The 27,502-nt window shown below is 36.8% G+C and overlaps 1 protein-coding gene across 1 annotated transcript in view; it reads left to right on the forward strand.

Annotated features, from left to right (window-relative positions):
- Window positions 1-27,502, forward strand: part of LOC145662084 (uncharacterized) — a 153,057-nt gene that overhangs the window by 81,407 nt on the left and 44,148 nt on the right. Inside the window, exons 3-5 of the mRNA XM_081727424.1 lie at window positions 12,073-12,093; window positions 13,876-13,914; window positions 15,740-15,772. Of these exons, the coding sequence (XP_081583550.1) occupies window positions 12,073-12,093; window positions 13,876-13,914; window positions 15,740-15,772 (93 nt within the window). The remainder of the gene's footprint in view (window positions 1-12,072; window positions 12,094-13,875; window positions 13,915-15,739; window positions 15,773-27,502) is intronic.

The raw sequence follows: 27,502 nt of genomic DNA on the forward strand, positions 1-27,502 counted from the left end.
CCAAATATATTCAAAAGAAGTGAAAAATTTAAAGTTAATTAACCCCGGCGACAAATCTTTTTGGAAAAGGGCAGACCTCTTACAGCGCTTCCTCCAACTTGTGATGCCTTGCTTCTTCACACCAAGCGTGCAGCATACCAAGCTGGACAAATCTAGGGCCAGGCAATGAAAACAGCTCATAATCCTTCACCAGCAAACTGGGGATGGACTGACAGTGGAAGTGAACCTTCTCCAACATGGACTTCCATTCCACTTATATACGAAGCATGTAGGAAACCCTTTTTGAAATGTGCCTGCAAGGCATGTACCACAAGATGTCGTTGTAGAAGTGCAAGCGTCCCCAAATAGCGTACTGCTTTTTGTGTTCTGTGTGTAGGGGAACATGTGGAAAGGTAAGAGAAACTGAAAACGAAGATCTATACCAATAAAACTTTCATGTATCACTCATTATTTTTCAAAATTCAGTTGATCCACAGTAAATTTACACCAACTTGGAAAAGTACCAATAAATATATAAACTTAAATGTAAGATTCTTTATTGAATGATTTGTACACGAAGTAATATTAACTGTTCGTTGAAATCATAAAACTGTTCATACACTTAGAAAATCCAGAAGATATATTGTGAATTTCAAATTATGATCGAGCCAAGTATGTGTTATGTTTCTGTTCTTACAATACGAAAGAAAATATTTACTTTCTAATTTATAAAAATACTAGCAGCGTTCACCCCGCTTCGCTGCGGTCACCCCGGAACGCAATAAACTTTGTTACTTAGATAATTTTTACTTTTTCGCTTTCAAATTGCAGTAAATGTTAAAATTATAGCGCCTGTCATTTATGTTAACCCGCCGAGTCACATGGTCATGCGGGTTGCATATAAATACGTTTATTTTTACCTATGATGAACTAATAACAAAGGATTTGTACGTATGGACACTTGAATGGTCAATTATCTCAAGACACTGGTAATTAAAAATTAAAGTGATATGATAAAAACCATCTAGGGTCCAAATCATAATAACCCCCCAAAAATGAAAGAAATTGGTTCAGCCGTATTAGCGTGATGAGTTCACAAAGGATTTGTGCGTTCTCTTTTATATATATAGATATTGCTTTAAGTAATTTCCTTATAATATTGTAAAAAAGATTTTCTCAACCTATGGTACGCGTACCACTAGTGGTAGATAAGCCGCTTTGGTTGTACGTACGACTTATGGCGGTAATGATTTGGTTGTACGTCAGTGTAAAATGTTGAAAACCCCTGTTATAAAGGATATAAACCCAATGTCTGTTCTAAAGCATGAATTTACTTCTTAGTCTTTCTGTGCAGATCTCTTTCAATTCAGGTGAAACCATAAATTTTTTCTATCGTGAAGCTACACACGTAATTTCCGAAGATATTCTTTTACTTGATTCATGTGTAAAATGAATGGTAACAGAGTACTTTGTCCGTATTCGTTTACGAATCTAGATACTGGGGTCAATATTTCGAAACAAACTAATCTTTAAGGATCATAATTAACTGCCGCCATATGGGATTCATAACCGGGCTCGGTCAGATTACTTTGTGTTTCTGGTGAAAGTGAGACTTATGAAGAATACATCACAAGAGAATGATTTGTTTTGTACAATGCAATATCCAGTGGCGTAGCACACTTTTGCGCCCCCCCCCCGCAAAATATAGAGAAGGGGCCCTAGTTGTAAAGCCGATAGAAGTAGGTTGAAGTTCTACTTCTTTAAATCTTTATTCATCGCAAAACTTCGGGGCCCCCTATATCTCGGCCCCCGCACTGCGGGGATTGCGGGGGCAGCTGCTACGCCACTGGCAATATCCATCCGTCAGTGATGTTTTATTACGGTAAATGAACTCTCGTTCCAAATTTGGGAAAATCGATAGACTCAACCCGAATCTTTAAATTGTCATAACTTCGTTGTTTATTAAGAAATCTGAATGCATTATACATAAAACGAACGACATCTTTTTCGATAATCCCAGCGGTTTACTTGTTATTTTTTTTAAAAAAATATGAGTAAACTCCATCATAAAAAATGCAAAGTTCCAAATGAAATAATTTCTGTAGGTGTTAATTTAGTGTTAGGTAAACACTTTTGCTAATTTATTAGACCATGTTTCCTTCTACGTCGTTTAGTTTCTGAATCATGAAAATTGTTTTTTTTTTTAGTTAAGGAGGTATAGATAGGCCTCTAAAGAGAACAGTTAAATTCGCAGAGGCGGCGATCTTTGATAGCCACCATATTGGACTCTGGCCACCTGCCGAAGAGGAGCTACTTCGATTCCTGCATAGTTGGATTAGCGGAACAACATACCCGAGTGTCACCTTTGTAATGCAGTGTAAGATTCGGCCATTATTGCCTTAAGTTCCTCTACTAGCATGCAAATACCGCTCGAGAAAAACAGCGCATGAATAATAACCACGCAAGGACAAAACACCGCATGGAAATACCGCGTGAGCAAGAACATCCCATAGACAAATACCATAAATGAACATTTTGCACTAAGCTCGCTCGCGCTCGAGCTCTCTCCTTTCAACTACGCTCGCGATCACTTACCTCAAATGGGCTCGGTCTTCCTGCCACTTCCCTGGACTGTTCTCGCAATCACTCGCGCTCGCGATTACTTGGGCTCGCTATCACCTCTCTCGATTGGGCTCGTACTCACTCGGGCTTGAACTCATACGAGCTTGCACTCACTATTCTTAATTGGGCTCGCTCTCACTCGGGCTCACGCTCACTTCTCTTATCTGAACTCGGACTCACTCGGGCTCGCGCTCATTTCCATCAACATACCTAAAGCTCGCGATCACTTCTCCCAACTGTTCTCGTGATCACTTCCAAAAATTGGGCTCGCGCCACACGAGCTCACACTCAATTCTCTCTAATGTTCTTGCGCTTCCTAGTCCTAAGTGGGCTTGTGTTCACTCGGACTCGCACTCACTTCTCTCAACTGAACTCGTTCTCATTCAGGCTCAAACTAACTTCCCTCAACTGGGGCAGCGCTCGGAATGACTTCTCTCAACTTTGCTCGCGCTCAGTCGGGCTCGCGACAACCTCCAGAAACTGGGCTCGCACCCACACTTGCTCGCACTTAATTCTCTCGAATGGGCTCGCGCTCACTAATCCTAAGTCGGCTCTCCTTCACTCGGACTCGCGTTCACTTCTCTCAACCGAGCTGCGCTCAATGAGGCTTGTTATCACTTCTCACAACTGAGCTCGTTCTCACTCAGTCTGGCATTCACTTCCCTCGACTGGGCTCACGCTCACTCGGACTTGCGCTGACTTATTTTATTAACCCTAGATTAGGCGCGTGGGTGACAGGTGTCACCCGGTGATTTTTGTCTCAAACTTGCAACACTGTGTGTTGGTGTTCGGAGCCGTGCCATTCAGTAGCTGAAGGTTAATTGTTGGTCTTTGATATGGCGGCAGTATTACACTTCTGTTTCTCGTCTACAGTTTGTAAGAAATAAGTTCTCTCTGCAACAGCGTCTTTGGGTGACGATTGTCACCCGCGCGCCTATATACGTAACAAGTAAAATATCGAAACGTCGGAAAACAGAGATAAGAAAAGATAAGAATGTTGTTCTGCAGTGGCTTGATGAAGAAGAGTAGTCCGAGATGTGTTATGATGAAGGTGATTGCGAAATTGATCACGTGAGTGCAAGTGACTGAATCCATGGTGATATGGATTCATTACTTACCATGATGATTTTTTGTTCTTCTAAATATATGTGCAATAAGTTCACTTTGCATCCTGAAATTCAATACCAGTTCACCTAAATTGTCACGAAGGCTTTTTATTTTTATTTTGTTTTATATCGTCTGAAAAAGGATTAACTCTCAATAAAACGCTGATGCTGTATTCCCAAATTTTCAGTTGAAATTAAGAACAGAGACTGACTACAGCCGTTATTTGCTCTTGAGAAAGAGAGAATGGTCGATCTTGAAGCCATCAGACTCCAAAGCAATTTGCCATGCCTGTTTAAGAAGAAGAGACAAAACTACAATGAAATAGTGAAATGTGAGAGATGGATGTGTGGAGAACATCTCAAAGATATTTGTGTAACATGCTTGCAATCAATCTGGTAATCATAAAAAAGCCCGTTATACTCAGTAGAACACAGTGTACAACCGAAATTATAAACTATAAAATAACATTTTATCAAGTAAATTAAAGAATCGTCGTTTCAAGAAGACTTTACGCATTCTAGATACATTTTAATAGGTGGGGGTTACCTGTTCCCCACGCGCCTAATTGTGCAAAAAAACTTACGCGCCTAACGCAGGGTTAAGGCTCGGGCTGACTCATGTTGGTGCTCAACTATTCAGCATGATCCGGGCTGAGCGCGAGTGCCGAGCAACGAGCGTCGGGCTCGCTAGTTTGTACACCTATGACAAAAGAAGCGCACGCATGGCCTGCAATGCACATCCTTTCCAAAAGAAAACATTAAGGCAATAGTTGTGAGACTAATCTAGCAAAGCACACTATCTGTTGCGCTAAACCCGACTCTTGGCTGGATAGCGCCCACTTGCAATATTTCAAACTTTACTATAGACTTCATCTTACTGCTGATTCCTACCAGTCAGGGCTATATTAACAAGTAACACTTCCCAAGTGTAACACTCCGATTTTGGCAAGTAGATACTACACATAAAACAAACGAATACGTGTTTTTCTATTTTCTGCGGAGAAACGGTTTTATAGGGCAAAGCCCCGAAACAAAACTTTTCAAGTTGATGTTCGAAAGGCAAAAGCAACTACACCGAAGTAAATGAAATTATGCACAGAGATTGTAGACGTAAAATGAAGGAATACGGATTTTGTATTTTCCTGCAAAAAAAAAAAAAAAAAAAAAACGTTTGGATGGAGCACGGTTCCCTCCAAACCTTTGATCACGAAATATCAAAAGTGATAATAACAGTATGTCAGATGTGTCTAAAGGACATGAAGAATTGCAACAAAACATTGTGTAGGGACAATACGCAAAAATAAACGAATACTTTTTTATTTTCTGAGAAAAACGGTTTTAGGGGCAAAAGCCGCAACCCAAAATTTTGAAAGTTATCGACCGAAAAGCAATATGAAGCGCACCAAGTTGAACGAAATTGTGCAAAGATATTGTAGACGTAAAATAAGGGAATACGGGTTTCGTATTTTCCTGAAAGAAACGGTTGAGTGGGGCATGGATCCCTCCAAAAGTTTGATCATGAAATATCAAAAGTGATAATAACAATATATCAGAAGTGCCTAAAGGACATGAAGAATGCAACGAACCTTTGCGTTGTGACAATAGGTAAAAAATAAACGAATATGTATTTTTTATTTTCTGCGGAAAAATTGTTTTAGGTTCAAAAGCCCCCACAAAAATTTTAAAATTTGACGCCCGTAAGGCAAGAAATTAACCAAAGTGAATGAAACTGTGTACAGGTATTGTAGACGTAAAATGAGATAATATATGTCTTGTATTTTCCTAAACAAAACGGTTGGGTTGGCCACAGACCTTCTAAACCGTTGATTACAACATATCAAAATTGCAAATACTCGTAAGTATACTGTAAGTCAGATGTTGCTAAATGATGTGGAGAATTGCAACGAAACTTCGTGTACTGACAATATGCAAAACAATAATCGAAACATGTTTTTATTTGTGTTGGGGCCAAGGCTTCCTCCGAGAAAAAGTAAATATCACCATAATATTGCAGGAAGGAGTTAACCGAAGCAAATGAAATTGTGTGTAGATATTATATATGTAAAATAAATCCTCTCGTGTTTAGCAAGTCTCCCTATCCGACTTGCTTCAAATTTGGCACATTGTAAGAGTTAAGGGCGCCTCACGAAATGCTATAAAATAAGCTATACTGTTTGTGCTTACTGTTGATCTGCCAAATTTGAAGAAATCGGACAGGAACACTTGTGAAACACGGAAGACCTAATTTTACATTTACAATATCTACATACAATTTCGTTCGCTTAGGTCCACTCCTTCCGGCACCCAACGCCTCGGTCCACCGAACAGTTTTTTTTATTCTTTTCAGAAAATACGAAACACGTATTACCCCACTTTACCTCTACAATATCTGTGTACAATTTCATTCACTTCGGTCCATTTCTTCTTTCGGACGTGAAATTTCAAAATTTTGGTTGAGCACTTTTGCCCCTAAAACTGTTTTTCCGAAGAAAATAAAAGAACCGTATTTGTGTGTTTTTTTACGTTGCACTGTACAATGTTTTGTTCTAATTCTTCATGTCCTTTAGACACTTGTGACATACTGTTATTTGCACTTTTGATATTTCGTGATCACAGGTTTGGAGGGGTTCGTGAACCACTCAATAGTTTCATCCAGGAAAATACGAAACCCGTATTCCCTTATTTCACGTCTACAACATTTATGTATAATTTCATTCATTTCGGTCCACTTTTTCGTGCCCTTCGGGCGTGAAATTTAAGAATTTTGGGTAAGGGCTTTGCACCTAAAACCGTTTTTTCTTGCAGAAAACAAAAAACTCGTATTCGTTTATTATTTGCTCATTGTCCGTACACAAAGTTTCGTCTCAATTCTTCATGTCCCTTAGGCACTTGTGACTTAGTATTATTAGCACTTTTTTATATTTGGTGGTCAAATTTTGGAAGAGTCCGTGCCCCACATAACCATTTCTTTCTGGAACATTCGAAACCCCTATTCCCTTAATTTACGTCTATAATATCCACGCACAATTTCTTTCACTTTTGTCCACTTGCTTTCGCCTTTCGTGCGTCAACTTTCAAAGTTTCTGGAGGGGTTTTGCCCCCTAAAATTATGTTTCCACAGAAAATTAAAAAAACACGTTTATTTCATTGGGTAGTATTTACCTGCCAAATTTTACGAAAATCGGAGTGTTACACTTAGGAAGTGTTACCATTCACGCTTTACGCAAAAATGCGTAAATAGAGCATCCAAAATGCGAAGAAATAGGCGCACCACAACATCACGTATTATGGGGTCCATTACTGGAAGAACGGCTAGAGGGAAGAGACCAAATAAAAAGGAAAGAAATAAACGAAATTTAGCTAATGAGGAGGACTATAGGATAGTAAGGAAAATAACAAATGATTAATCAGAAGTAAGAAGAACAATATACTAGGACAAATGATTAAAATTGTAAACAAAATGGAGAAACACCGAAATGGAAATGATGTTTACAATAGTGTTGCTGAATGAATGGAAGAGTAGCTGTGAATTATTCTGCGCCGAAGGACTCCTGGAACGTCGACATTCCGCGTGTCCCAAAAAGACACTGTATGCTTGCACTCGATATATAACCGGGTAAAACCGGATACGAACTCCGGATATATCGAGAGAGTGCGTGGTTCGTTGCTTTGTGTGTATGTGTGTGTGTCGGGAACGGTATCGGAAAGTGTTTTGTGTGAATAGTAAAGTTTTAAATACCTTTAATGAACAAATGTCTCGGAACGGAAGCACAATCCAGTATGCACATTTTCGTATTCAAATGACATGCGGATCTCACAAGGAATATACATGAACGTGTCATCTGGACTTTCGAATCAAACCTAGTCTATTTGATAAACATAACAAAAATATTTTCATGCACAAAAAGTTAGGTGTCGTGGACAATGGAGTAAGTCCCTGGAGCCCATTAACCCTGTTAACATTTAAAAAATGTAGATTCGCAGTGAAAAAGCTAATTGCATCAACACCGTTCTTTGGAAACTCATGCTTTATAGTTCATTCTCTTCAGCATGAAACAAGTTCTTTACGGGTGCTATGTATTAGCTTCTTAACGTATCTGGAAACGGAAAATTGGGGAAGATTCCCTCCAAAAATACCTCCCATCAAATTTGCCCCCCCCCTGGTGTGGCCCCAGATAAAAGCACTTAATTCAAATGTATCTTGAAAAATACTACAGGAGTTATAAATGAGCGTACCAAGTTTCGTTTTGATAGAGGGAATAGATATGAAAGGAAAATGTTGTATACCAATACGCTATGTATGTACAAAACCGAACCGATGACTTGACCAATAAAGAGAACACAATATAAAAAGTATAAACGCAATACCATTTATTGAGATTTCAAGAATTGTACAATGTTTGCTTTGGGAGAGGATGTTTATTGCGAGCCATGCATGCGCTGTTTTTGGCATAGGTGTCCAAGCTCATTAGCCCGACGCTCGTGAACTCGGCACTCGTGCTCAGTTGGGCTCGAGCTCAATAATTGAGCGCTAGGTCGAGCCTCAATTATATAACTGGGCGCCAGTCCGAGCGAACGTGAGCCCAGTTTAGAGAAGTGATCGCGATCCCGAATGAGTGCGAGTCCATTTGAGAGAAGTGATCACGAGCGCGAGCCCAGTTGAGGAAAGTGAGCGCGAGTTCTGGTGAAGGCAAGCCCACTTAGGATTAGTGATCTCGAGCCCATTCCAGGGAATTGAGTGCGAGCCCGTTTGGGGAAGTGATCGCGATCCCAATTGGGAGAAGTGATCGCGAGCTTGAGCCCGGTTGAGGGAAGTGAGTGCGAGTACGAGTGCTAGCTCAGTTGTTAGAAGTGAGCGTGAGCCCAGTCAAGAGAAGTGAGTGCAAGCCCGAGTGAACGCGAGCTCACTTAGAATTAGTGAGCGCAAGCGCGAGCCCATTGGAGAGAGCGAGCAAAGTTTGGGGAAGTGATCGTGAGCCCAGTTGAGAGAAGTGATCGCGAGCTCGAGCCCGGTTGAGGGAAGTGTGTGCAAGCCTGAGTGAGTGCGGGCCCAATTGAGGTAAGTGATCGCAAGCCCAGTTGAAAGAAGTGCGCTCGCGCGCGAGCGAGCCTAGTGCAAAAATTTCATCTTTGATTTCTGTCCACTCTGTATTTGCTTGCGCTGTTTTTGTACACACTGTATTCGCTTGCGCTGTTTTTGTCCATGTGCAGTTTTTGTCTATACGCTGTTATTGGACACGCTGTATTTGCATGCGCTTTTTTGTCCATGCGCGGTTTTTGTCGTAGCGCGGTTTTTGTCCACGTTGTATTTGCCTGCGCTGTTTTTGTACATGCGCGGTTTTTGTTCATATACTGTTTTTGTCAACGCTGTATTTACACCAGCTCTTTTTGTCCAACGCTGTTATTGTTTGGGCACGGTTTTGACCTAGAACCGGTCCCATGTTCACTCTGTCATTACGCAAGTTCACGATGTAACTGAACTGCCACAACCAGGTGGTTTGTTGGATATACTCATACCATGAGCTGGCCTTCGCTTTATCTCCATTTGCATTCTAGTCACAGTGTGAGAGTCAATTGAACACATACCTCGACAAAAAGCGACAGAAATAACTTGGTTACCTTTATAGTTTTATTTGTAACTCAATGAAGAAGTCCATGGAACTTTCTTTCTTTCTTACATTTTTATTGTAATTTGGCACTAATAATTTTCAATCGATTATTTTAATTTTTTCCTCCTGTTTCTCCAGCATTGTTTCTACATTATGGAAAACAAAATAAATAAAGTCAGTAATTGTGAGCATTAGAGAAATCAACGTTGTCATGTTTGTGCTTCGTGTACCAAAAATCTAACTTTTTCCTTTTAATTCCTAGTATGTTTCTAGCCCAACTTAGTAGTAAACAGACTCTGTATATGTCGTTATAAAAGTAATAAAAATAAAAATAACAAAACTGCTACAGTTTACTCGGAACGGGCGTCGTATTTGAGGTGCGTAATGGTTACAATAAACTTGGAACTATAATATTGCAAGGATCCCCACATCACAACAGACGCACGTGTCAACTCAACACGTGCTATTGATTATAAACAACCTAGCAGACAAGAAGCCGACACCGAGGAACACCGAAAGCAGACGGACCTCACGGATGGACCCGAGGAAGACAAATAAAAGGAGTACCATCGAGGGACCCAGCATCAGTCGACCAACTGATCGCCTAACCTTTACCTTCGTATGTCGCAGTGGACTAGGAGCACCTCTTCCCTACCCTATGTCCCACTGGACTAGGGATTCCATCTTAAATCTTATAATCCGAGTCTAACCTACAACCTGCCAAAGTTTTCTGGAAATGCCATGAGTGGAAGGAGCACCCGGCAAAACATTTAGTATTCCTTCACTTGGTCATTGAGGAAGAGACATTGAATTAGAGACACTTGTATTTATTATATTTTGTAATAAAACTTGGTGAAGGGGAAAAGACACCTGGTCTATCATTTGACTCTACCAAAACATTACATGGTGTAGGCACCGAAGTTTTGTGCGGGACGCTCTTTTTCTTAACTTTTTATCTGAACACTGACGAGGTTAGTATAATAATTCAACTAAATTGTTCGAGGTACAACAGGGAATGGACGAGCCAATAGACTCATACCTTTTCCGTTAACTTCGATCAATAAGGCAGTTGTTACAGGAAGTGAATGAAGAACAAAAGATCCACCATTTATCTTTGGGTTTGCAGAAGGATTTCCTTAATAAGATTGCATTAGAAAGGTTTGCAACGGTAGAAGCGCTACAGAATAAATTAAACACACTGGAAGCCGCTAATGACCTTTTAAGGAAAAGAGAACACGCACAGCTATCACAAAAAATATATATGTTATACGGCCAGCTCGCCATACATATGTTATAGGGATTCCATCTTAATCTTATAATCCGAGTCTAACCTACAACCTGCCAAAGTGTTCTGGAAACTGCCGTGAGCGGAAGGGGCACCAGACAAAACATTTAGTATTCCTTCACTTGGTCTTTGAGGAAGAGACATTGAATTAGAGACACTTGTATTTATTATATTTTGTAATAAAACTTGGTGAAGGGGAAAAGACACCCCGTCTATCATTTGACTCAACCAAAACATTACAATATAAATTACGAACTTTGGTTAAGCAATATTTCAACAACAGAAATCTTGTTACTATAAACAAGGGGTATGTATAAACAATTGAGTAAACTTGGTGTTACTGGCCCCTATACTAATTTCATTAGTATTTGTAAATTGTAAATCAGACGTTATAATGACAGTATATTTTGACAATATTTGCATGATGAGTTATTCATTCATTAAGGAAAGGATCACAGCCTTATATTTCTCATTCTTGGCAGACTTCTTGGAAAATAATATCCAAAAGTTTAGTAGTTAGAGATCTTGGCTTTTGGCATCTATGGCCATTTAGCCCATCACGTATGAGTACGAGGTCCCTCGGCGAGCACACTATCCGGGGAAAGGGAAAGAAGGAAACTCCCTGTGGCCTGTAAGTGAGGTATCACCACGGCATTTACGTGGTGTGAATGAGGAAAGTCCAGGAAAACGTCGTGCAGGATGGCTAGCCTGAAAAAGCTTTTTACACCGTTTCGACCAACTGCCCCAGCGGAAATCGAACCCGGAACTGCTCGTACCGAATGCGAAAGCGTTAGCGACTACGTTACGCGGGACCACCTATAATATCCATAAACATCGTTTTTCACAATTGCATTTCGCCTGACGTGCTAATCAATCTTTTATTCTTAAACTTCTTTGCTTTATTAGTTACAAATCAGTCACTGGATAAACTACAATTCTAATACATACTAATTCTTGTCATAACATTTATTTACTGAACCACAAGTGCATGCCTTTATTACAACCACTCTAGTTCTATTCTTTAATCAGTCTCGGTAGTCACTTCGTTCAACTACAAAAACAATCTTCTGGAGATTTTCTTAGATATTACTGGATACGATTTTAAGAACAAATTTTATCATACAACAGCTTCTACGATGCACAACATATTTCAGCTCACAATTTGTGTTCTGTATCTGAATGTAAAGATATGTACGATTTCTTGGATTAAGGCACGATCTCAAATAAACAAAAGATTGTATACAAAAGAATTAATTTCTTTTACAGAAACGTCTGCAGGAATATACATATTCTCAGAGGAGTAAATTTTTACATTTTGTGAAAAGAAAAGTATGAAAAATGGATGAATATGTAGTAGCTTGGTATTTTTTTCATTAATCAATATAAGAACAAACACACATGCTGAACTAACTTGCTTTGAAAAATTCATCTCTCTCGAATCATTAATACTATTCTACGTTTTATCTTTCAGGTGCAATGAAACCGACTAAAAGTAAGTACATTTTAAAAGAATAAATAATGGCAATTAGATGTTTTCTATATATTGAATTCTCACAATAGAAATGTCCTAAACAGTAAGTTCCTTCAAGTTCCAAATTTCAAAAGCTTCCATATTTTGACAGATATCCTACATATTTTTATGTATCCTACAGATATCCTATATTTTGCATGTTTTTATCGAAGAAAACATATAGTCTTTGCAAGAGTAGGGATGCGTAAAAAGTATGTAGTAATTAAGTTTGGCAGGAGAAACAATTGAAAAATAGGGGCATATCGCAACTCAGGTAAACACATCACACCTGGACACATCACACATGCTCACAAGCATAAAAGATGAGCTATCCCAAAATTCATTCTATCGCAATTTTCCAACAACTGGTACATTTATTTTGTAAGACATGAAAGTGAAGGGCATTTAATTGTTCAACCACAACTTAGTAAATCAACACAAAAAGTGAGAACCTATTCCGAAATTTGTCTTACTACTGTTTTTTAAAATAAGTTTATATAATTTGTGAAGTATATAGACAAAAGGTAATTTAGATATCCTGTCAAATGCGGAGCTGGATACGGGATTCATTTAGAAAATTAGAAAAATTCTGACAAAAATGGGACTTGAACATAGCAACACTAATACTTATCAATAAGATGTATATTTTTAGTTCTGTTTAGAAATGTAACACATCTTGACACATTGCATCACACTAGTTAACAGTTACGATCAGGATGCTTCCAAGTGGAGTACTTTAATTCTTACGTTCAATCTGAAAAAGTTGTTGCTCCCGATGGTTAGTTGTATTCAAATTTGGTATTGATTAATAATAATAAATAACCAACATAATGATTTAATAATGATGTAAAGTCAAAATGCTGTCAGAAACTCTCCTTTTTCCACCTACAGAAAGTATGTATTTCTACTTGCGGTATTCCACAGTTTAACTCATATATTTTTTCAATATAATTTTTACCTACTTATAACCTTAGGAAATGATTGATATAGCAACGTACAAAGTTAATTTATCATACGCATGCACACAATTGGATATTTCTTATTTATTTCCTTGAATCAGTATTTTCCGTCTCGACCACTGCTCGAGGTGCGAAAATCATCTGACTAAATGAAGAACACATTATGTGTTTTGCTTCACCTAATTGTGCATCACCTAATTGTAATCAACATGTGTGCAAGCGGTCTTAAAAATGTGTGCATAAAGAAAATACGAATATTAGTAAATAGCTATGCTAAATTCTAGATAAATTCAGTTTCTATGTTATTATAGTTATTATATATTTCAAGTTTCAATACTTAAAAATAACTCATACGTTTATCAACGCTTTAGTTTTAGTAAACAAATATATATACATATATACATATACATATATATATATATATATATATATATATATATATATATATATATATATATATATATATATATATATATATATATGTGTGTGTGTTTACTAAAACTAAAGCGTTGATAAACGTATATATATTAGATTATATAAAAGAAACGTTATGATTTAGTATTTTTCAAATTATAATCACCGATGAAATTTAGAACTACCTTATTGAATGTTAAGTATACTATACACTGGAGATTATTCTACCACATTATGCTTGAGATGTGCAATAGTAACAATAACTATACTTTTCTGTATTTCTAATTAGTTCCAATCAAAACTCATGTAAGGTAACATTGAATAAAATCAAGTTGTTTCTAGGATTTTGTTATTAATTATATCGTATGTGAAAATTTATTCTTATTTACAGATGCTCTGAAGGCAAAGCTAGGTTCAATTGGAAAGCCAGGTAAGTTTTATTCGCATTCTTCTTGAGTAGATCTTCAAAGTTGCGAAAGAATTAAACTAAAATTAACATCTCTGGCAATACAGTCAATAAAGACCTTTACCGGCTAAAGTTAAAGTGCAAGTAGCATGTAGACATCCATCCTCATTACCTTTTGTCTCGCTAAGTAATGTTTCAGGTACTTAACAACAATCGAATAAAGAGCAATTCGATGACGAACACAAAGAATTTACTGGAAAACTATTACCTTCAATTAAGTACACACTACCTTGACCAAAAAGTTCTCGGAATTCACTCACAAATTAAAAAAAAAAAAGTTTGTTCCTGAAAATTGATGTTGTCGCCTTCGAAGTGATACCCTTTGACTTCAATGCACTTATGTTAGCGCTTGATACATTTCTCGAAACAATTGTGGTATTTGATTTTCGGTATGTCAATCAGAACCGTCTTCGATTTTCGTATTATCTCCTCTCGGCTGCTAAAACGTGTTCTCCGTAATGGTTTCTTGAGTCAATGAAACAGGAAAAAGCCATGCAGAGCTGAATACTGTGAATTCAGTGGCTGTTGAATGAAATACGTTACATTTTTAGTGAGAAACTCGCAGGTATGCGACTCTGCGTTGTCATGGTACAAAATTCACGAGTTGTTTGTCTACAGATATTATTTTAGAAAAATCACTTCACGAAAACGCTTTATAGCGCCCAAATAATAATTCTCGTTTACTGACTTTTTGGCAGAAATTCATGATGCACAACACCGTTGAAAATCATGAAAACCGTGAGAATCACCTTTTTCGCCTTAAAATGACTCTCTTTTTTTCGTCGTGGCTCATTAGGTGCTCGCCACTGAAAAACCGCTGTTTTGTTTAGAACATCATTGCCGAAACACTTTTCCAACATTTCCGAAGTCTTTGCACCATTGAATCCGTTTTTAACGGAAAATTTAATACACACTCGTTGTTGCAAAATTAACTCCATTGCAAAAATCGAAACATGCACCCAAACAGATGTACTCAACACTGCGTCACTTTCCCAACTGGCGAATTAGAATGTTCTAATTGGAAGAGAATATCGATGGCTGGCGTGGCAACCGCCAAAAAGACAAATCAGGTGATTGAGAGGGTCACACAGTGGTGATTTCGGGAACTTTTTGGTCAAGGTACTATTACTCATATTAATATATTACCTCGTAACTTTTTTCCAAATTTTCAAAGTATATACTATTTGCTCAGTTTCTTGTAATGCACTTACTTTCATAACATTTTAATGTCCATAATTCAATCATAATTCATTTAGGGTAAATACTATCATATCAGGTCGATGTGACTCAATTGTACGTTGTCACAGGTTAGATTTCCCGTAGAAGAGCCTTTGTAATTTTAACTGTAATCAATCTTTTTGTGTTCGTGTGTATGTCATGTCCAGTAACTCTGAACAGTTAAATAGAGTAAATCGAATGGTCACGAGGCTTACAGGAAGGTGGTAGAACGTTCACCTCTGGTACATAGGGTTCTTGGTTTGGTTCCAGCCCTCACAAGGTACGCTTTGTGTTGGATAAACACCATGTGCGTGATTTACTCGCAAATCTCACGTTTCCTCCAACTTTCTTCATTTTATCATCATCATCATCATTCATCTCATTCTCTCTATTTACCTTAGTGTTGGTGCACAATAATATAACGTTACACCGAGAAAGGTAATAATATACTTATATTTCCATACAATAAACATATTTTCGATATGAAGTTTAACAAATTAATCAGGGGAAACTTGTTTCTAAACAAAACAAAAATATCTAATATTATATTTCCTTGGTTTATATTTTGCAGATTCTCCAATATGGTATAAAGCAAAACCTGGAGGTATGATTAATAATGTATTATAATTATTTTATTACTACAAGAAGAAAACATATTCTTATATAATTAAGATTTAAGAATGTTGACTTACAATAATTTACCATTATATTTGCAAGATCAGAAAGCTAACTGAACCTTCTATTGGTTAACTCGTTTATTTAAGTTAAACGAGTTGTTTCATCACTTGCTCTAAATAAGACGTAATTTACAGCATAATATGGGATCCGAATCACGTGAGGTCCAACGTTGAATCAAATCAGAGCCTCCCGCGTTGGAGTGCTGTACCGGCTAATAAGTAATTATAATTATTTTAGTACAAGAAAAAATATATAGCAATGATCAATCTCTAAGAATTTATTATGTAATTAGTGCTCTTCTGATAAGTGCGTATCAATCTAATAATAATTATTACCTTAGCTTGTATATAAGCTTATTATACTAGAAAGTATAAAGAAGGAATAAGGGCGAAACATTCTGTTTCAATCTCCTTACCTCTATCCGAAAAGGTATAAGGTCATTGGTGCAATTATTTTTGGAGCAATCTAATTGGCTGATCACTATAAAAAATGTCTTGGAAGTTTTTGAAAACTTTTCTGTAAACTTTTTAGTTACAAATTTTTGAACCTTACTATTCTAGTTGGGACTCATGGTTTAAAATAATTTGTTAAAAGTTATTATTGATGCAATCTGATTAATAATCACTATCAAATCTTTGTTTAATTTCGTAGAAAGGTTTGAAAAATTTCCCTTAAACTTGTTCGATAGCTAATTTAAAACTTTAGTTTGAATATTTTATGATCCATAGGGTAGTAGCTACGACTCATAGTGAAAAGTCGTTGATGAAATATTTTTAGAACTTTAACTAAACGTGTAAATAACACAGGAACCGATTAATGTGTAACAATAACAATTTCACATTTTGAGCATTAGCCACAACTTATAATCTAAGTTATTAGTGGAAAGCTATACTTGGTGCAATTTGGGTGGTTGAGTATTTCAAAAGTTTTTTTTTATATTTTGTGTTTTGAAATATTTTGATCAATATTTCAATTTTTTATTTTAACAATCTTTGATTAAAATTGGATCGTAATAAACGTTGAAACCAACATTGAAAATTCGCACCTCATCTTAATTCAATTTTCCTTCAAATTTCCAGTGACACTTTTTACAGTATGTTTTGACAGTTTTGTACCCATAAAAATAGATAAATACAGAAATATATATTTAACTCCCAGAGAACATTTTCAAATTTATAACAATTCCCAGATTTAAGAGATTCTCCTGGTAAATTTTAAAAGAAAAACCATCAATACACCAATATCCTATACTGACTCACATATATAAGCATATAAAGCACTAAAGCTTCATCAAAGATAATATAATAGGTGCAAAAATTTCCAAATTTTAAATTTTTGACAATTGTTTACCATTAAAAAGGGGATAAGCAATACCAATCAAATTTACAGAAAAAATATCCAATTGTTATACAACATTTAATACATTTTTTTCTTTGACAATTTCCACGTTTAAGTGGTGGTTCTGTGTATCCCTCCTATGTTTTAAGATAAATGCATCAATATACCTATGAAGAGAATTGGTTCCTGTACTCAATAATAAAACCATATGTTGTAATAAAGTCTCATCTAAGAAGATAAATTAGGCCAATGACCGACCTCATAGTAATATTTTGATAATCTTATGCACATAGAAAGAGAAAAGATGTACCACCGAAATTTACAATACTACACCGTTATATATTTGAGTCTTAGAGAATTATTACAAATTTTGTTTATCGACAATGTTCAAACTTAAGGGTGGTCCTTTGTACACATCATAAAATTTAGAAGCAGACATCAATATATCCATGTCTTATGAAGTAGAATGGTGTCTATACTCAACCATATAATGACGTAACGTGTTAAAAGCTTAACAAAGAAGGCAACTTAGGTCAATAATCGAATACGTGGCAATACTGACATTTGAATGTTTTACCCACAAAAGAGAAGAAACATGACCAACCAAATGTATAGGGGTATACATTTGGACCATAGGAACATTTTATAATTGTTTTTTGTCAATTCCATAATTTAAGATGTGGGCCAATTTACCCTTGCCAAAAGTGTACAGGACAAAATCAATGTACCCATGTCTTGTAAAACAGAATGGACTATTACTTGATATCCATAGAATATTACTTAATAATCCCTCTTAAAGGTGAGAAATTGGGTCAAGAACCTCCAAAGTTTGATTTTTTGGCAATTTTATATTTATAAAACGGAACAAGGTGAACTACCCAATTTACAGTGGTACATATTTGGGTCCTAAAGAACATGTACAAAATTTTGTATTTTGAAAATTCCCAAATTTTAAGGGTGGTCCTATGTGCCTCTCCTCAAAGATAATGAACCCTCATTGGAGAGATAAAATAGGTCAATAGCCTCTGAAATTTATATTTTTGGCATTGTTCTTCACATCAATGGGACGAGATGGACTACTCAAACTTACAAAGGTACACACACCAGTTCTATACTACCATACAGCTTTTTGTTTTGAAAATTTTCAAAATTTTAGAGGCTGATTCTATATTACTCTCCCGGAATTTGGGGAGAACGAAGGTAATCTTGCTAAAAGTTAGAGGGTTGGTCGTACGTACCCTTAAGTTATTGAACCTGGGCCAGTGAGCATGGACCTTGAAGCAGGGCCCAAGGTCACCAAAATAAGACTAAGCCACCCCTTTACTACTGACATTGTTTGATATACTCTGCAACAAAACGATATTAACAGTATTGATTACTTAACATGAAGTCATATGTTTTGCATATAGAAGCTTCAGGTGTATGTTCCTGTGTGTGCGCATGTGTATGTGTATACGGTACTTTATTTCTTAGTAACTACTGGTCGGATCTTAGCGAAAATACTTTAGCGAGTATCATATCAACTAAGATATGTCGAACTCATCTCAAGCAGTGGCGAAGCGTACTATGAGGCTCTGAGGCCGGGCCTACCGTATATTTTCTACATTAGTACGCGTATTATGGAAACCCTTCCGTCTGAGCCTCACCAGTTTTCTAGACAGGCTTACGGGCCATGCTGCTCAGGGAGCGAAGCTGAGGGGATTACACGCATTGTTGAGAAGGTGCGAAGGCTCACCTCTGGGGGCTTAGTTTTAGCATTGAAGGCATCTTTCAATGCAAATATGATAACTTGTTTAATTTAGATATATACTCTCACGAGTGATTCAAAGTAGCTGTTTTTTTCCCTACATGGGGCCTGGTCCATAATTGCTTCTAGAATATATGTCTGATACATTAAACATATGCATAAATTTACCAAACGCTACCGTTCAGGATACAATAATAACATTTATGTGTAATTTTAGTTGAGTTTTCCATTTCATAGAATCAGTGGGGTATTTAGGATTTTGTTTCGGGGACTTTGCTAATTTTATTCCTGGAAATGTGAAAATTCTGCAATATATATACAACAATAAAAAATTGCGATAAAATTTCTATGAGTGCTTAAGCCCGGAAGCCACCCCCCTTAAATATGCTACTGCATAGAATATAGTATTAAATATCTTACGCTGATTCAAGTGAAGTTCCTTCTGAGCGTTTCTAGTGAAGTCATTATCACGTGATGCATTAATTAAATGCAGTATTGTATTTACTTTAAAGTGGGAGATACAGAAATAAAAGCTTATTCAAAAAATTGACAGTCAACTGTAAGAATGTACTTTCTTTTTCTCTTCCCCCATTTTCAAATATGCAGAAAATGAAAACAGCAAGTGAGGAGGCAATTCCCCTTACCCCCTGCAAATCCCAAACAGAAGAAAATTTGAACTGCGCTTCAAAATATTTTTAGTGGAGCTAAATGGGAATATTCCATTAATACATATTGCATGTTTTTCTCATTTAAATATTTATTGACATAATAATAATAATAATAATAATAATAATAATAATAATAATAATAATAATATAAACTAATTTCCGTCCACTTTCACTTATATAATTATTCATTCTTTCTTGTTAAATTAAACAAAAACACTACTATGTATACATGCACATAATTTAACTCTAAACAGTGTTAGAAATACAGCTAAGAAAGTTCTTTAAAATAAATAGATTTGGTAGTTTTTTTTTTAAAAAAACTCAATAAAGACAATAGAATTCTGGCTATAATTTTGAACATTTTATGATAAATTAAATGTTATTTGTGTTATTACCTTATCGGCCTACTTGTGGGATTACGCTTCGCCACTGATCTCAAGTAGGCCAAATAATCTTCTGTGTATAATAGCACGGGCCGCAAGGAAAAGCAATATTCTCATTTAATGATATATTTGGAAATAATGAAAATACAGAAAATATTGCATAATACTATAGTTCTTTTGTAAAATACAAGGAGCATCAGGAAATCCAGTTAGTAGATGGATATGTGTTACTTCTTTCCAGACACCAGGCATCTTTCTTTTTGTTTGTTTGTTTTCTGGAACCAGCTTTTAGATGTCTGGAATGAAATGAATTCCTAATTTGAAATTCTATAGTCCTGTACCAAGGCTAACAGAGACAGGGATAATGATAATGACTGAAATGGTGAAATGAAGAAAACACGTTATTTGTGTAAATTAAACCCACTTAGTGCGGGCTGTAATTTAACATATCACCCAACCCGCCCGAGGCGAGGCCTCTTGAATATGAATGCTACCAGCACTAGCAATCTCCAGAACAGAGGTCAGACGAATGTATGTGAATCTGAAGGATCTTTTTCCTTTTCATAAGTACGAAAACTGTGCATAGGCTACTGTTACGTACTCTGTACTGTCGAGCACAGGAATTATGTATTCGGCAAATTTGCGGGTTTCTCTAATTTACATAGCAAATGTTAGATATTTGTAAAATTCAGAGATAATAATTTCATTGATTTTTACTTACAATTGAGTCGAACTAAATCGCTGTTAATTGCGTGTGCAAATGGGCGTGTGTGGAATTTCTCAACGTCCGTTGAAAAAGAAAAGAAAGACAGGAGAGTTCACCATCATTACCATAGAGTTTCTAGATAATTTCGTACGTGGTCAGAACAAAATTTACTCCACACAATCATCAAATTCTTATTCCTAAGCCAAATCTCACTTCATGAAACTTGTTGACGTTTGCTTGTCAATTTTTTATTCCAAGTAATCTATATAATTTTGGGAACTAAACTTATTGCCTATTTAGCACGTTGATTGCCAGAGGGAAATCGGATAAATTGAATTGTCGGGCCATCTTTATTGGAGGAAAATATATATCAAAATGATAAAATAATTTCTCGGAAGAAAACTGTCAGGATCCGAAAGCCAAGGACGCTGACATCTTTCTGAGGCCGGAGGATTTATTTCACCATTTAAAACATATGTGCTCGTGAATCACCGGTGATTCATACGGCTTCCAAAACAAGGATGCAAAGCCTGCGAATCACATATGATGCATATGACTCCGCAACTTACAGCCAGTGTGAATCACCGGTGATACACATGGCGTTCAGTGTGTTAATATAGCTGGATTTATGCGAATTTCTTCTGTCTCAAATGTGGCCAGTTTCCTTGAATGCATACATTTGCTGCAATCCACTGTATGGAGAGAAAATGGAAAAAGGCCACATGCTTTAAAACAACTTTGAATTCCCTCTGGTTTTGCTATCTTCAGAAACATTGTGTAATAATGGAACGAAGATTGGTCTTGTCACTTCCTTCGGAAAATTGCAGAATTTGCATTCCCTTACATGTTCTATCCAACCTGCTTTTGAAGGACGGAATACACTAATATCCGCACTTCGAAGAAGGTGTGTACAATTGGAAGGTAAGGCAACCATCATTTTCTCCTTTTTGTCGCAAAGTAGATGTGATCTATGGTCATGTACAAAAAGAATTTCTAACTCCACGAAAGGAATAAAGTGATTGGCTATTAGCTGAAGAAAACAGTTTTTCAATCATCCAGTACTTATAGTACACCCAACCACAAAAGTATATTCCCCCTAAGTGCTCTAATTCCATTACTTGGGGTACAGGTAATTTGCAGTTGTGAGAACGTCTAGACAGATGCAACCCCACCTACACGTAACTTTCCTCGGCACTGACAGCAGTTGGTAGCCGTCATCTAGGTGTTTATCCAGGTAAAATTGTAAAGTAAGAGACTAACGAAACAGTTCTCCATTCTAAGATGAATCACTATCGTTCGGATTGTGTTTTCCAAAGAACATAATATATTTATCTTAATATTGCTGTGTATGTAATATATTATTTCTTTATATACTGTATGTTTAGAGAAATAAAAATACTGACCACGCATGAATCAGAAAATCTTTGAAAGTAGCTGAAAATATCAAATCTATAACAACTGCTGGAAATAAGTTAGTAAATGATTGCTTTCATTGAGAGATCTCCAATTCTCCTCATTCCAACATTTTTTTTCTTTCTGGAGGGGAGAAGATCTTGCTTGTCACACTGAGAACGTATTGAAATTGAAATTGAAACTTTTTTAAAAAGTTAGAACCTGACCGGGATTTGTACCCAGTCCGCCGAACAGAAATTCAATGCGCTAACCACTTACCTATCGCGTCACTTCACCTTCCATCTAAACTATTAGCTAGATAAAAGCATTGCATGTAAGACTATACACAAAACACTCGTATAAGGAGACGTTCCTTATGAGTGTCACAATGACTTACTCGAGGTTTCCTTCTTTAACTCAAAAGCAAATGATATAACCTTCGTCAATGAGGAAAATATCACGAAATGTTCTTCAAGTTGAACGCTACCTCATCGTTTTTAACTGGTCCCGATTTACATTACTGCAATTCTTTCTCACCGTAACTTCTAATTTCTAAAGAAGAAAAGCCGGTAGACATTATTTTCGCATTCTTTGAATTATATCAACACGTGTAGAAATAATGTGTGCTACGTTTTTTTAATATAACTACTAGTTTATTTTCTTATCTTTATATGCGGAATTGATCGCAAAGCGTGAAAGCAGAGAACTGTCATTTCAGTGACCCGGGTTCGAATCCCGGCGTGACATTTATTTGTTTTACTTTATTGGAGGGTATTGTTTACGTCACGTATTATTATTCTTATAATTGTACGAATTTGGATGGCAACTGTCGCCGAATATTAGAAAGTGAATATGGGAGAACTATGAAATAAAGTAAACAGATGCGCGTAATTTTATTAAAAAATTATATGGCGACCACATTTTATCTTATCCCAAACGGTTATCGTCACACCGTATACACGGTTATATACCGTATACACCGTATACACGGTTAAAGGAGCATTATGTTGGCCAAATTAAAAGGACTCAATGATTTATCCCTCTATAAGGAGATGTTGCTTATGTGAGTGTCACAATAACTTACTCGAGATTTCTTTCTTTAAACAAAAACAAAAAAACAAAAAAAACTGATATAGACGTTCGTCAATGAGGAACATCCCGAAACGTTCTTCAAGTTAAGGCTACGTCATAGTTTTCAGCGATGGTCCCGATTTACATTACAATTCTTTAGGTATGGGCACGAGTCGAGCTAAAACTCGACTCCACGAGAAACTCGAAGCGAATTAGAGTCGAGTCAAAGGTAATTTTCTCGAGTCGAGTTCCAAGTCGAGTCACTGTTCTGAGGTCGAGTTTCAGTCGAATCGAGTTTGATAAATAGCTCGCTCGTTTAGCTCGTTTTAACTCGTTTTGAAATCATTACGTGATTAGACTGTATAGCGAAAGCTATGAGAAATGTAAGCAATAATGTGGAATATTTTTAGTGTTGCTCATGAGATAGAACATTGCCCACTTCTCGTCTCGTCTCGATTAACAAGACGACAGGGGACTTTTATAACGAGACAGACTTGAATTTCGTAAGCACTAACATAAGTATATACTGTATTTCTTATCACCAAGGCTAAGGCCTGCACTGTCGAAGATTTGAGCCGAAGCAGCCCAACCTGGTTAGTGATGTAAACCGACTCATCTCGGTTCAACTGAGCGAACAGCTCTAGCCGACTAGGTTGAGATGAGCCACCTACTCGGCTCATGTGAACCATCGGCTCGAGCCAGCTTCGTTGGGGTAAGCCATCAGCTCGGTTCGATTCGGCTCGAACCTACTCGGGCGGGTGAGTTACAGGCTCGGCTCGATAGGAAATGAGCTGTAAGCCGATTCCTTCGAACCGTTGAGAACCCTAAGCTATGGTCAAGCAGGTTTGAACAAGTTTGGCCGGCGTCCTCTACTTTGTAACGATTTTTGGTTTGAGGCCGATGCTTTCTTCTCCGGAACTCAAAACCAAAACCTCGTGAACGATGTCCTTGCGTCCTAGACTTCACGACTACCGAGGTCAGAAGTCAACTAGTGTTCAGTATTCAGATAAATCTATATTTAATGTTTATACATGCTGTTGTTATAATAATAATATCAATAATAAATATAATAATAATAATAAGAAGAAGAAGAAGAAGAAGAATAAGTAGAAGTAGTATTAGTAATAGCATCATTGATAATTATTATATTGTTTATGTAGGACACTTGAAGAAAGTATTTGGAACTACACAGAGCATTTGGCTCGATTTTCCTCGTTTTGACTCGAATCGAATCGAAACGAGTCAAATTCGAGTCGAGTTGGAGGAAATTTTTCGAGTCTAGTTTTCGAGTGGAGCTCAAAGATGTATGTTTCGAGTCGAATCGATTCGAGTTTGAGTGAAAATTCGCTCGAACACGCTCGTGCCCATCCCTACAATTCTTCTTTACCTTCTAGTTTCCAAAGAAGAAAAGAGGATAGAAATTATTTCCACATTCTTTGAATTATATCAATACGTGTAGAAATAGTGTGTGCTATGATTATCTAACATAACACTAGTTTATTTTCTTATCTTTGTCTGAGGAGTTGATGGCAAAATGTGAGAGTAGAGAATTGCCATTACAGTGACCCGGGTTCGAATCTTGGCGTGGCATTTATTATTCCTTCTTTATTGTAAGGTATTGTTTACGTAATTGATATTGTAATTCTGTTATTCCTATTATTATTATTATTATTATTATTATTATTATTATTATTATTATTATTATTATTATTATTATTATTATTATTATTATTATAAGTATTATTATTATTACTATTATTATTGCAAAGTCGAGACTTGGCTACAGATTTTATATTTTATGAATTTTTAGATTACATTTCACGTCTTTTTGTTGAATAATCAACACACTCCATTGAAGGTGACTTGTCGGAGGGAAATATCATCTTGTTGCTTTTTATTTATTTACTTGCATGCTACACCAAGCCTGGATACTACATTTCACCTTTCTATATCTACGAGAAGTACCCTAAAGATTTTGATGATCATAAGAGAGTAACGGAATAGGTGATGAGATCAATGAACTTTGCGTGTTAACAACATGAAAGTATCAGATTGTCGGAAAAGTCATGACGTATTTCGGTAAAATATGACAAATGATGATTTGTGGATATACTAAAGTTTTTCGGATCATGCAATAGCATGTCAAGAATATCTAAGATGTTGAGCGTTTTGTGTATTAATATTGCTCTTTGTTTGGTTTGGTTTTACAGATTTGACAACACATGGAAGATGGAAGGCCAAAAATTGCATGTTCTCCATATTTTATTTTTTACTTCAGGCAAGGAAAGAACGCGCGAATAGTGTTTGGCTTTTTACTGTCCTCAATGTTTCTGTATTTTGGTCCCTGTTATTAAAGTGTTACTGGAAAAACTGTAAAATTGAGTTAAGGGACATTCCATGTCAAATCAACAAGTCATCAGACTTCACCATCTCAGATTTTTGTAAAAAAAAAAAAAATCTACACCTTTATTACAGTGGGAGATGAAAAAATCCCAAACATTACCTCTCTCCTCCTGAAAGTGTCCCTATACAGGGTGTTCAAAAATGTCATAAAAGAGCATTTTTCAGTTACAATGATTATTAAAAATTGTCATAAAATGGTAAATATGTGAACTAGAGACGTGAAACAAGCACCATTAGAAAGCTTAAAGATTGCTCTGCAAGTTGTATTATATTGAAAAAACCTGTAAAATAAAAAGTAACAATTCAAAAATTCAAATCAAAATTTGAATTTTGAATTTCGCATATAAACCTCATGCCGTAAACGTCGCCAACACCTAGTGGCCCACTTGCCTGTAAATTTCGATCGTCGCTATAGCGACGCGTCGAAGGACTGCCGCTAATGTTCCTCTGGCGGCTGGGTTTCGGCAAGTCGAAAAAGATATCTAGAGTCACGGTATTGGAGTTACCACCGCATAGCCGCGAGGACTTCATTTTGGTCCGCGCTTCTTCGATTTGTCGCGAAGAATCGCGAAGGGACCAACACGAACTATCGCAGTCATATTAATGCGGTTATTATTATATATTATTTTTTCCTGACGAATTGTTCCTAAAGTGAGCTACGGGGGTCGAGAGTAATCCCTGGATCTACATCATAAAGTGAAAAGTCTTGAGATGAGTGCGTATAATTGTATGGATTTAGATGACAACTGTAGCCGATTATTTGAAAGGGAATATGGGAGAACCATGAAATAAAGTAAATAAATAGACGCGCATCATTTTGTTATAAAATTACATGACGAACGGACTTTATCTGATCTCAAACAGTTTCCGTCGAATATACATGGTTACAGGAGCACTCTGATGAAGCAAATTAAAAATACCTCAAGGATTTATGCCTCTACAAGCGACATTTTTTCATCGCCTTCGTAGCCAAGTGGGAAGAGCATGCACCTAGTAATTCACGCCCACCCCAGGACACTTTTTCAGGCTCTCCTTAATGTAAACAAAATACGCATATACGCGATTTAACATATTTTTCGGAGTAATTTTGTTGTTCATTGGCGTTTCGTCCCGTCTCTGCCGCTGGCGGGTCGCTGGTTGTATAATTTTGAAAACGGAAGTGGTGCCACCATGTATCGTCGCTGCGGGGCCGCCAATTTTTGGCGACATATCTCTAGTTGCCCATCGGTGGTGCACCGACGCTTACGGCATGGAGAATGGGGAATGTCCCTGTGAATTTGTTCAAAATTCTCCAGATTGTAGTCTGATATGTGTACTAAAACACCACAAAGTTGCATTTTGGGCACTCAATGGGATCCGATTAAAAATTCAGCATAAACCAAACATTGCACGATATTGACCATGTGAATATCTGGATTCAGATCGATAACCTGCAGCTATTTACCTGAAGGATCAAAGGAATTTATATTCAATTTAATTTGTTTCTTGATGTATTCCTTTGAATTTACACAATTATTCACCTTTCGAGATATTTATAGAGGTATTACGTTTCCGAAGTTTCTAAATTTACATTGGCTACATTGATACAAGTTATTTTCACTTCTTTGTTTCAGGGATGATGTCACAGACATATGGAAGTGGATAATTGATGTAGAAAATAGAATTCATTGACTAACTGTTAGTGCTGAAAGTGTGTGAAGTGATTATGAACAGTGTCACTGTGTTTCATAACACATTTGATACAGATATTGTGAAAGTGAGGGAAATATATCCCTCCCTTTCATAATAAGTTCTGTAACAGCATAACGTAATAAGTTGAGGACTTTTAATACTTTTTCCTACTTTTCCTTTTTCTTTCGAATATTCCACTCCCTTACTTGGACGCCCGGGCCGTAGCCCCACTCGCTCCCCTCCCGGCACAGCACTGTGCCTGTTAAGGGTTCGTAGC

This window comes from Thermobia domestica, chromosome 10, assembly GCF_964235325.1.
Source record: "Thermobia domestica chromosome 10, izTheDome1.hap1.1, whole genome shotgun sequence".
Lineage (NCBI taxonomy): Eukaryota > Metazoa > Arthropoda > Insecta > Zygentoma > Lepismatidae > Thermobia > Thermobia domestica.